Source organism: Acomys minous, assembly GCF_964271855.1.
Source record: "Acomys minous genome assembly, chromosome: 3".
Classification (NCBI taxonomy): domain Eukaryota; kingdom Metazoa; phylum Chordata; class Mammalia; order Rodentia; family Muridae; genus Acomys; species Acomys minous.
The window spans coordinates 111,957,054-111,970,085 of NC_140485.1; the positions used below are offsets into that span (position 1 = coordinate 111,957,054).

Sequence of the window (13,032 nt, forward strand, 5' to 3'; positions counted from 1 at the left end):
CTTACGTAGCTCAGACATATGTCAATCATACTATGAGGCATATTATGTTGTCATATTTTTGTGGCTTTCATTCACTACTCACTTATTTATCTAATTGACAGATTTTGAATTTATTTCCAATGTATTTGGTGCTAGAAATATGAAAAATCTGGGAATTAGTAGTGCCAAGCACATATCAACAAATTACTTGACTGATAAAATCCTGCTAGCCACTTCTTTTTATAAATAAAGTTTTGTTGAGCCATAGCTATGACCATTGGTTGACTCTTTTGTCACTGGTAATGTCCTTCATGTCACAAGATTTCAGGAGTTATGGCAACAAACTGACTTCAAAACCTTACAATTTTACTGTCTGGCTGTTTAGAGAAAGTTTGACAACCCATAGTCTAGAGCACAAGACAATTAAATGACTAATGACTACCCAATGCTATGCATGCTGTGGTGCCCATTCTGTAGGATCATTAAAAAATATATATGTATGTATATATATGTAGGGTGTAGGGCAACCAGTTCCTACAATACATAGAGTTGAAAAGCTTGGTAGAGTTACCAAGATAAAAGCGTGTAATCAGATCAGTAAGATCACATGGGCAGTGAGACTATTTTAAAAATACAATAGGTATGTTTAAGTGATGCTAAATAATTTTAGGTGTCTCATGAAATGTAGTTTTGATTTCTTTTTCATTTCCATCATTTTATTGGAAAGGAATATATTGGCAGGACCTTGCTACATAGTCAGGGTTGGCCTGGAACTCATGATCTTCCTGTCTCAAGATGCTGGGATCACAGCTCTGTACCACCATGCTCAACTAACAGAATTCTTGACTCTCATAGAACATCTGGAGATACACATGGAAAAACCCACTCCTAAGGATCAGCAGTTGTGGTGAGTTATTGTACAGTATGATGACTAAGGTTGGCAATTATGTATTGTACATTTCAAAAAGCTAATAGGGTTTTCTAATTTTCACCATAAGGAAAAACTAAGTGATTGAGAATATAAAGAGCTTTAGATTGATTTAAATATTATATATGTAAGCATGTATGAAAATATATTACTTCATTAATGTGTGTTGCTATGTATCAGTTAAAAAGACTAACTGTAAAGACACAGTAAACACTTATCAATAGCCAGTTATTTGTTAACTAAATTGACCAGTTCATAAGTAAAAGAAAAATGAAGAATGCATAACATGGTTGTCTTTTGTGGAGCGTGAAGTGATTGACCTATAAGAATTTTATCTTCTTCAGCCCACACAAATGCATAGCCTATTCTACGAAGCTAGCACCCTCACAGACTGGTGGTCCCAGCACTCTGCAGTCCAAGCAGGACCATCTTGAGTTCAAGGTCAGACTGGATTACTTGGTGAGAATCTGTCTCAAAGCAAGAGCAGTAGCAACAACAAGAAAAAATGGTGTGAAAGCTGCCGTTCTTCTTTTGTTTTCAGTTGTTTTGATTATATATAAATATTAACAATATGTGAAGTGGCCGCAGTAGACTATACCTGGGAAGTTCATGGGCAGTTCAAAAGACTTCAGAGACGCAGACCCTCCAATATTACCCTCGCAAATTTCAGCCATGATCCTCTTAATTTTGAGACCTGTGATTTTAATCACTTCTCCAGTTGACAAACAGCATTCGTTGCCAAACATTTCATAAATAGACCCTGAAAAGAAAGAAAATAATCTCTTTTTAAAGAAGGTTAAACAGTGAAGAACTAAATAGATATCAAACATTTCACATAAAAGGTTTTCACTCAATTCATCCCTTAGCTTCCTACTAAACAGGAATTAAACCTGGCTATCTCAAAATGTACACTATGTCCCAGGAGACATATTGGATTTTCACTTCATCCTCTGGTCAAAGCATAGACAATCTTTTTTTAAAAAACATTTTAAATTGAATTTGTGGTTTCTCTATCATCTTTGGCTCATTTATCCAAGGTCAAACCACAGTCGCTTCTCCCACTGCTAGGATTTATGGTACATTTTTGCCAGGTCACAGAATTAGCCCCATATGAGTCAACAGCAATTTGAGTAAGTACTGCAAACAAGGCTATGATGCAATTCAAGACCCAAAGACAGAGAAGGCTGTCTACCAGGGCTTCACACTACCAGTTCCCTGTTTATCTTTCAGATCTGATTCTCTTCATCATCATAGATTTAAACCCTCTTGCCTGTTTTCATCTGTTGCTTTTTGATGAGCTGGAGACAATGCTCAGTCACTTTATGGCAACAGGTGGCAGACCAACCCAGCAGAAAAAGAAACTTTACTATGTCTCAGGATTTTAGTCTCCTTTTTAACAAACCTATCATCATAGATGCTAATGTTAAGATTTTTTTTCATACATTTATTTTCTTTCTGTGTCTCCTTATAAAAGGAGAATGGGCAGAGAAACAATCAAACCACAAGCATCAGGAAAGCCGAGAGGCCATAGTCCTGAACAGTCAGCCCTAGTCAAAAGAAAACAACTCAAGCCACCATATCTGGAATATGATGGCATCTAAAATGAACAGTAACATATAAGTGGTGTGAGGAGCCTCACACAGCTGCAGGCAATCAGGGGCGACAGCAATTTGTCCCTCCCTCCATGATGCCTCAAAGCTTCTTGGCCACACTAAATGTAAGGCTACGAGGACAAAATGATAGCTTAGTCTTCTTTCTGAGTTTTTCTCTTTTGCAAAATAAGATCTCTATTTCCCCTTTTTCTTTAGTGCCTTCACAGAATCTCAGCTGATATATGGCAAGATATTATAACCCTTTTATACATTCATGGCTTTCATAGAAGTTTTGAAAGATGGAATTTTACTCAGTTCAAAACACTCTGCTTGTATCAGTGTCTCAATAGGTAGCCTGCCATGACACAGTCAAAGAAATCTGAAGGCACTTGGTGTACATAGGGGCAATTTACATAGAGGCAAAGCTACCCCTAAGCAATCTAAGAGAACAGATGTCTATCAAACAGAGAGAAAGACAGAGGCAGAAACAGACACACACACACAGAGACACAGAGACAGACAGAGAGAGACTAGTAAATAGTGACTTTTCTGGTTATAAACAAAATGGAAGTCACATATTAAAGAGAAATTTTCTGTTAACATTTGCATATGTTCTTATGCTAATATTAATAACAGAGGCCAGAGGACAGGGAAGCTGCTAACAGCCCAGGTGGAGGTGAGCCTCCCAAGGCGACTGGAAATGGATGTCCAGCACGTGAACCCTACCATCCTGTGCAAAGAACATCACTCCTAAAGATTAGCTTCCCTGCTCATCAGGCGTTTAGGATCTGAGCCACAACTCCCATTTGCCGTTCACACCGTTCTCTTAATGGAGGTGTACTTAAGCTCTTACACCTCCATTCACCTGAATGCATGGAGTTACCAGTCTCAAGTCCTTTGTGGAATAAGCTGAGGCATAAAATAAACAATAAAAAAAAAACCCATGACAACATTTTCTGCCAGTGAACTCAAAACAGTTATTTGCTATGATGAATCACATACTAATATTTTATACCTGTACCATTATATCACCCTGTATTTAACTTTTTTATGAGTTTAGCCTTTAATACTCCCAATTCAAGTTTAAAGTTCACTGGAGAAAGCATATTGCATTGTATTTTTGTATGGTTACAACACATCCATGCTACCCCTGCCCCTTTTCACACACTCAGTAAACCTAATATGTTAGGCTTGTATTTGGCAGTAGGTATCAGGGATAAAATATTTAGTCTTCCCCCACCCCCCCCCCCCCGCCCCTAGAAGCCTATGAGCAGGTAGGGAGACCACTGAAAAACACCAGCGAGAAGCCATAAGCTTCTGAAGGAAATCAGAGTGTTGTGAAGTCTCAGAGGCCATTCGTTTCCATGGGGAAAGATAAGGGAAAGGCGTCCTGGAGAGGACAAAAGTTGATGCAGGCTTTAAAAGAAGGGTCACATGATGCAAAGATGGGCAGAGGAGATATCATCAGAAAGGTACTAAGATGTGAAAGAAGCCTGACACGTCCTGGAAATTTTTAAGTAGTTTCTTATCTCTAAACTGTAAAATAAGAGAGGAAAGTGTTTCTGTTTTGCTTTTAAGATGGAATAGATGGAGGGAGCAAAAAGTATACAATTTGTATGAAATTTACGGTAAACAACACAATATTATGAAGTAACATTAAAGTCTGGAAATCAACATTTCCAGTTATCAGGATCCAGGAACAAATACCAATTTAATAAGAGGTCATTTGTACTCTAGACATTAACAGTGCAGCCTCGGGTCCACTGTGTCACCCGGGAGCTTGTTAGAATCTTGGTTAGACTTGCTGAATCAGAACCTGCATTTTTAACAAGATCCCCAGATGATAAATAAGTACATTAAGGGTTGTAAAGCGTTGGTCTGAGCTGCAAGTACACAACTGAAATAGCCTCTGTTTTGAGATTGTTACAAAACAGAAGAACATGCTACCCTCCCACAAAAAAACAAAACAAAACAAAACAAAACAAAACCTTGGCTGACACTGAGGTGAGGAACAGGAAAAAGATTTGAAATATGTAAGATTTAAGGAAAGATTTTTTTCTTTATCGTATGAAATAGGACATAATTTCACCTTTTAGCTGAAAGTGTTGAAGATAATTTCAGTACAATGAGTGTCTATTCTTCAGGATGAGTTATAACCAACTGACTGGCAAGGAATGCCATCTTCTTTCAAAGGTTCAAAAGGATACAAAATTCAAAAAAAAAATTTGTGCAAGATAATATAGCAGTTTTGCAGGAGAAAGGCCAGAGAATTCTATGACAATAAAATTATGAGTTTTCACCACTATGTGAAAAGTTTCTAGTCTCTCCCTAAACATTGATCTCTCTCCTTAAAAATACAAAAGAAGTTTGCTTCTTTCATTAGTCACGCAAATGTTAACACACAAAAGATTTCTCTTTAATATGTGACTGCCATTTTGTTTGAAAGTCTCTATTCACTATTTTCTCTGTGTCTGTCTTTCTGTCTCTGTCTAACCCTGGCCCTACTTCTCTTTAGAAAATGTCTTGTGTGGTCCAGGCTGGTGTTCAACACATTTTACAGGTGAAGTAGTCCATAGACTTTCCTGCTTCCAGTTTCGCAGGTGCCTTGAGTACATCTTATGCTGCCACACCCAGGTCACATGGTGCTAGAGATCCAACCAAGGGCTCTGTGCATGTGAGGCAAGCACTCTATCTGCTTAGCCACATCCTCACCAGTGCTGTACTTAAATGACTACTTAGGAGTCACCAAAATGAAGAAGCTGTGTTAGTTACTGGTAACAAGGGCATGTAGCTACTTGTAGACTCCCCAAAACAGGCACATTTCCCATATTTTTTCATACCAATATAATACGTCCAAAAATATGCTTTTTCCTGAGTTTTAATATAATGGCAAATTTTAAAAATAAGTAACTTCCATATTATCACAATAAACTGTACGTGTGGTTGCTTTTTAAACGTTTGCCGAGGTGTGTCTGAAGTTTGTTTTCTTATATTTGGACATACATATTCAAGTAGTTTTCATTCCATTTTAACCAGGAGACATGTATTTTGAATACGAGAGTCTCAACTCTATTAAATCTTTACAGACTGATTCTTTCCAAGTTAGAGCATATGTATTCAGGATAATGCCAAACATCAGAGCAAACTGGAACAAAGCAGCCTGTTTTCAGTGATCAAACGTTGCCCCTGAAGGCTGTAATGAAAGTGCCATGTGCCTTTGAAATCACCTTTTCTCTAATGCTACTTTGCTCAATATTAACGACACATTAATATCCTTTTATGAGCTCATCCCTTGCTTGACAGTCCATATAAAGCTATGATCACATAGGAACAGCCGAAACAATTGATTCAATAGACTTTGTTTTTTCTTCCATTTTTCCTCAAAGTTAAAAATGTGTGGAAGTCAGGAAAGAGAAAGTGCCATGGTTTGGAGGTTTTTCTTCTCTGTGCTCAAACACACCATGGTGCAAACTATGCCCTTCCTTCCTTTGCTCTTCATTGACTTGTCTTGGTTCAATCAACCCCAAAGATGGAACTAACAGCCATCCTCAGCGACTCCCTGGATCCAGCCTAATGAAGTACTCACTTCCCCCCAAGCTCTCGTCTCACTTTGGACACACTCCGACAGACATTTAGGGACTGCCATCAGAGATGGAATTAGTGCACAATGTTTTTATTATTGATATAATGTACATTTGGGGGATAGTATTATTATTTCCTAGAAAATAGACAACATGTTAATTGAATGTACAAACCCTCCTCACCACCCACAGCTATTATACAGGCTTTTTTCCCCATGCTAGATCCCTAATGAATGTTCTCTTTACTAATCTTTACTATGATAATATTTTTTTTTTTTTACTTCACAACAGAAAAGACTTTTATTCAATAGGAGCTTTTTTCTGTCTTCCATTTTTATTAATTTATTCAGATAACATCTCAATTGTTATCCCATCAGTTGTATCCTCCCATTCCTCCCTCACTCCCTCCTACTTTCACTCTATTCCCCTCCCCTCGGTCTGTGTCCAAGGGGGACTTTCTCCCTCATTATATGGTCATAAATTATTGAGACTGTATCAGTGTCTTTCTAGATCAGCATGTCCTACTCTGCTGATGTTGTATTTCCTATTGGTGTATTTACTATCAAGAAGACAGTCATCTGTCAGATTATCTGGCTGCTTTCTGAATATGCTAAAGGATTTAAGGGGAAAGTGGTTCTTTGATATGATTTCTACTTACAATTTTCCATCTTAGGTACAAGGTATTGAGCCCATGGCTGTATGCATTCCACAACAGGGTTATGTAGTCATCCCCTACTTTTGACTTTTCATTTTGATACAGGGTCTCATGAAATTGCCCAAGCTGGTCTAAAGCTAGGACCCTCGGCCACTTGAAGTCACTGGGATGACAGGCATGTACCACTAGGATCGACTGTTACATTCCTTTATATGTGGCAGCTGTATGTGCTGGGCTTTCAAGTGGAGCTCATGTGGAGATTGGTGGTAGATGGGGATGAGCTAGGAAGTCTTGCTTGGAAAATATGGCTGCTAGTATATGATAATGAATAGAAACTGCACCAATTGCCTATGGGAATATATCTTTTTTTCTTACAACTATACTGATGATTCTTTCCTCTAGAATATTACACATGACGAGGAAGCATCATGAGCATGGAGGACACCTCTAAGTATGAAATTATTACATGGGAATCATATCCCTATACATTGTGGTTGATGGACGTTAAAGATGCCAGTAGAGAGAGCTGTTCACTTTTCTTATATAGTTCACCACATGAATGGAGCTTAAAGGGAACTATGACTGAAACAGACATTTGCATGCCCAGACTCCTATAAAAAGACCAAGACAAACTCTTTTCCACCATCTGAAGAGTATACCTAAAAATAAATGAACATGTTGTTCAAATGCAGTGTTGGGATCACTGGGTACATGAATTAGCAAGCCTGTTGCTTAATTAGCACTGGGATAAGACCTGGTTGTTAATCAAAACTGATCTTTCAAGTGCATGCTTTCCTCACCCCAAAATATCAGTCAAAAGTGTAGTAAAAGGGATGATAGCTGCAAGAATTAGGGGATGATTTTTACAGCCTTGAGGAATATGGTGTTCTTCTCATTAATTAAGAGCCAAAATATTACCCAAGAAGCCTAAAGATGAGAGTGTGCAAGACACTGCAGTGTATATAGGTGGGGCTTTAAATATCTAAATCTGAGGGCAGGTGTGCTTGCACACACCTTTACTCTCAGCACTCAGGAGGCAGAGGCAAGCAGATTTCTGTGAGTTTGAGGCCAGCCTAGTCTATGTAGCAAGTTCTAGGCCAGTCAAGGCTACATACTAAGACCCTATCTCAAACAAATGAAATCTGAACAAATTAAATCCCTTAAATATTGGAAAAAATGAACTTTAAAAAAAGAATATAGAGAGCGAGAGAAAGAGAAAGAGAGAGAGAGAGAAAAGGAGGGAGGGAAGGGAGGGGAAGAAGGAAGGAAAGAAAGAAAGGAAGGAAGGAAGGAGAAACTAAAGGAAGAAAAATATCAAAATATATGTCTCTCACTCTTTTGCTTGCTCTTGGGACTCCTCGAGTTGCCCTGTCCAACCTCTACATAAGGACTTTTACCGGGTCTTACTGTATCTTGTTTTGTCCTGTTTGGGTGTTGCCTGTCTGAGGCCTGCTGTTTTCTGAAGGGTAACAGAGCTGGGTGGGGGGGTGGGTAGGTGAGACTGGGAGGAGTGGAGGAGGTGGAAACTATGGTTGGGATGTATAATATGAGAAAAGATTTTATTTTTAATTTTGAAAAAGAAGAAAAGAGTAGAATATTCCAACTACCCTGAGTGTTACAAACTCAGGCATAAAAGTCTTACTCATTGAGGAGGAAGAATTCTGTTTCTTACATGCAAAGTCTTTTCATTTACCATAATTTTTAATGTTATACTATAAGGTTGAGCACATGCTCATTATTACTGATGAAATCCTGCAGATCTTTTTGTCAATGATTGCCAGTGCAAGAAGATTGAGGGGTGAGTCTGTATGAGATGTGTGTTTCTCCTCTGTAGCCCCAGCGCCATTTCTAACCTATGATAATGGGACAGATCCATAGTTCATCATCTCCTGATATTATTGTTGATCAATTTTCACTACACTTTACCCAAATTTCAAGCAACAAAATGCTCACAAAAAAAATAAAGGCTTTTAGGAGTTGGCTCATTGTTTCTTTAGTAAGGATTTGGTTTCAAATATATGTTTTTACTCTTAAACACCTGCCTATGGTTTATAACCTAGATGTTAAGTAAAGCTACTATGGACCTAAAGTCACAAAACTGTTTTCTACTTCCTATTTAATGATATGAATGTACTGGTTGTGTTAATTATCCAGGGCCTCCAATGCACTGTAAAATGCACATACAATACATAAAAATAAAGCTTTACCATGTTATATATTTCCCTAAAGTTATTAGCATTAATAAAGTACTTTTTTACTGTTTTAATAAAGTAATTAACTAGCTATAATGCTTGTGAAATTATAATAGAAATCAAGAGTAAAGTTAAAAATTTTTTACAGGCACTTCAAAGACCAAGTTCATCTAACTAAATAACAGAAATTAGTACTTTTGTGTGTATCCTTTCCCAATTTTTATCACTCCTTTTAATTGTATTTATCAAAATACCAATGTAGAGTGCAGGAGAATAACAAAACAAACTGGGTCTTCACCTTGGAGATGCATTTCATGAATATTAAGTAGAAGCAAATGACCACAGCCAAACAGGGATACAGAGGTAGTCTCAAGCAATTCAAGGGTTAAAAAAAAACCACCAAATTTATTGATGCTGTTAACTTGACTACTTGACTCTATTGATGGAACCAGTAACCTGGGTGCTCGGGCTATACACTTTCTAGTCAACTTGACAATGATAGCTCTAACTGAAAGTTATTACGGTAAGATTCTGGTTCCTACATTATTCTCTTCTGAGTTGTATTGGATGAGTGCTTGGGCACAATTGACCTAGGATGCTATGGGTTTCTATATCTACATAGCCAGGAGCAGGTTAGTTCCCCAGATGAGTTTTGAGTTCTTACCAAATAGTCTGGGCAGTATTCTCCAGGACCAAGATGACAAATATCTGCAGAACAGTCTACCAGTTGACCATACCATGGCTCAACGATAACACATTCCCAATGGACTCAGGCGTGACCTCGTAACCATCTTCTACACAACACTCCTGGTGACCTGCCCTCGTTTAAAAGATGGCTTTACCGAGGACAATTTATATCCAGACAGTCTTGCTCTCTGACTTAACTTGCTTCCTTTAACCCGTCTCGAATTTTATTTATGTCTAAAGATTTTAATGCTTGAGCTAATTTGCTAGCAAACTCTTTATCAAAAGAAAGGTGGCAAAGGAGTAGAATTATCCATTCTTCATTTATTTCTAGGGCAGCTGTCTAAAACTCAGGCATAAAACCCTACCTTGATAATGACCGCAGATGTATATAGCTTGAAAGGTGGCTTTAGAACGAAAGTGAATCTGAAAACCTGTTGAATCTTTACATCTCAGTGTGAGCCTAGAATTCAGACACAACCCCATATTACACATATACTATCATGTTACACATGTACTACCATGGTTTACTCTACACAGCAGTTCTACTGAGTAGCTGTTCGAACCACCTCTGAACAGATTTACCGAAGAAATCCATTTGTTTTAATGGATTTAATCAGGTATTAATTAAAGGCGACTTGGTCTAGTAATTCTCACTGCTAAAACATTTTTTTTATTTTATTAAGAATCATTTATATTTCTAAAAGATAGACACATAAAATCTTTTAACCCCTGGGATAATATAAAAAAACAGCAATGGTAACTCCTAGGCATAGAGACTTTCAAACGCTTGAAGAAGTCTGTCTTCCGTTGTCTATTCCAAAAAGAAAAGTTGTCAAACCCATTGGAGATTGTTCAGCGCTTTGGTGGGACTGAATGGCACCACGTAGGAGGCTCGTTGTGTATCATAGCAACCACATCTTTTACGCATGTGAAGGGTGTCTTGGAGTTATACAGTATGGTGGTACCCTGCCTTTCAGAAATATGTGTGCCTAAGTACCTGGAAAGGAAGGTCAAAAGAAATATTAAGAATAGCCACCCGTTTCATGTCAGCCATAGTTGGGTTTGCCAGCTGGGATGGTTAACCTTCATTGTCATCTTGGCAGATCTGGAATTACCTAGGAGACACACCTCTTGGTGTTTTTTTGTTTTTTGAGGGCATTTCCAGAAATATCTACCTGGGGAGGGAAGACTCTCCCTGAGTGTTGGGAGCACCATCGTGTGAGGTTAGTACCAGATACACCTGTATTTATAGTGAGACAGCTAGCTGGGCACCCATAACTCATGACCCCTGTCATGCCTTCCTCTGCATTCCCCCACAAAAATAAAGCTTTCCTCTCTGAAACACTTCTTGACAGGTAGGAGTGAAAAATGTAGCTAATACACCAACACGTAGCAAAAGTAATTCCTAAAACAAAAAAAAGTATTAAAATAACCAAAAGCCCCCTAGTAAATTAGAAAAACAACATCTCATCAGGAGCCAAAATCTTCCTCTACATTGGTGGTTCTCAGACAGGGGGTCACGACTCTTTGGGGGGCAGAAGTGGGTGGAATCATCTTTTCATATCATATATTTACACTATGATTCATAACAGTAACATAAATTCCAGTTATGAGGCAGAGAAGAAAATAATTCTGTGGAGCTATATTAAAGGGTCACTGCATTAGCGAGGTTGAGGCCCACTGCTCTATATACCCTCTCCCCTGTTAACACCGAAATATAAGTATTATTCACTCAAGGCAGGTAACAGAAGTTTTTGTCATTCTTTGGTGGTGAAATTCAAAATTTTTGAACATTAAAAAATAAGAATCTTGAAAATAATTTTTTTATTGAAAGAAAAAAAGCTTTCTTTATCGTTACCAAAATCCTTTCTGTGTGAATATAAGAATTAAAACCGGATGATTGTTCCATGGTATATTTTAGACCAAGAGGGATGCAGTGTGGACACAAACGGATTTCTCAACAATGCGAAAAAGAAAATTGGAAACCAATTTTTCAATTGCAAAGAGAAAGAAAACCAAATACAATGCGCCGGTTTTTCCTTTCAAAACCAACAGTTCTTTGTGTCACATCAGAAAAAAAAAATGCTTTTGGAGATCAAAGCTTTTGCATTACAAGGCATTTCTTACTGTGAGAAGTAAAACCTGGGTCACTAGGAAGAAAGACACAGAATGTATCTTTCGCTGGTCGATTGGGGAGAGAACAAAGGTTTGTGCTCTCTGAGAGCTGTGGCTCAGTGGTGAGTGCAGACTGCTACAGCCTCAATGCCAAGATGCTTTTAACACTTGCTCTCTCATTAAGAGTTAAAAAATTTTCATGCACTCATTTTGTGTGTATGTTAGAGTGATATTTTTAACTTTATTAAAAAATATTACCTTATTGATCAAATATTAGCTATGGAACATTTGGGTTTGGTGTTCAAAACAACTAGTCATTCACACTGGGCTCCCAGAAAGGCAATGATAAGGAGACTCTACAAGGCCACCTTTAGTTGGACATGTGTATCAGTCAAAGACGTGGTAGGTACTTTAAGTTTTATTAGCCTTTCCCCTTCTTTTTAAAACCTGATTTCCCTTGTTTATATTCTGATTAGCTGAATGCTTTTGTTTTAGCAAAAAGAAGAGATGATTGAGGGTCTAATGTGCCCTCAGTTCAGTCAACATGAAGTCTAGTGTGGCCACACACACCTGTACAGGAAGTATACACACAAGACTGAAACCAAACTGACTGAGATAAAGAACAGGAACTTGCTTAAGAAGCAAGCAAATCTCTCTCGCTCCCGCCCTCCCTCCCTCCTTCCCCCGCCCTCTTTCTCTCTCTCTCTCTCTCTCTCTCTCTCTCTCTCTCTCTCTCTCTCTCTCTCTCTCTCCTCTCTCTCTCTCTCTCTCTCTCTCTCTCTCTCTCTCCCTCTCTCTCTCTCTCTCTCTCTCTCTCTCTCTGTGTGTGTGTGTATATATATATATATATATATATATATATATATATATATATAAATAAGGTACAATGTTTATTATGAGTTACCTACTTATGTTTTCATAATTTCATTTCATGAATTTTTTGCAGTGATTAAATCTAAAATAAACTAATTGGTACCATAACTTAATAATTTAATTTTAATTTTTCAAGTCTAATTTTTTCTTGTAAGAATTTTCCTCATAAGATCAAACTTACAAGAAATGGAATGTCTATATCCTTGGAAGAATGATAACTCTTTTTAAACTTGATGTTCAAATTAGTTAGAAATTTAAAATGAATTTAAATGAGACAAATCCTCACTATTGTGTTCAGGCTGCCCTTTTGTGCCAAGTGTCACAGTAGCCAGGATTAGAGGCCTGAGCCACAACATCTGTCCGAAAAACATACATCAAAAATTTAAATCATGGGCTGGAGAGATGGTTCAGAGGTTAAGAGTACTGACTG

At 37.9% G+C, this 13,032-nt stretch overlaps 1 protein-coding gene across 3 annotated transcripts in view; it reads right to left on the reverse strand.

Moving 5' to 3' along the window:
- THEMIS (thymocyte selection associated) overlaps positions 1-13,032 on the reverse strand; it is a 176,223-nt gene that overhangs the window by 130,376 nt on the left and 32,815 nt on the right. For all 3 annotated transcript variants that reach the window (XM_084777736.1, XM_084777735.1, XM_084777737.1), the window contains exon 2: positions 1,506-1,667. In XM_084777736.1, the coding sequence (XP_084633862.1) occupies positions 1,506-1,667 (162 nt within the window). The remainder of the gene's footprint in view (positions 1-1,505; positions 1,668-13,032) is intronic.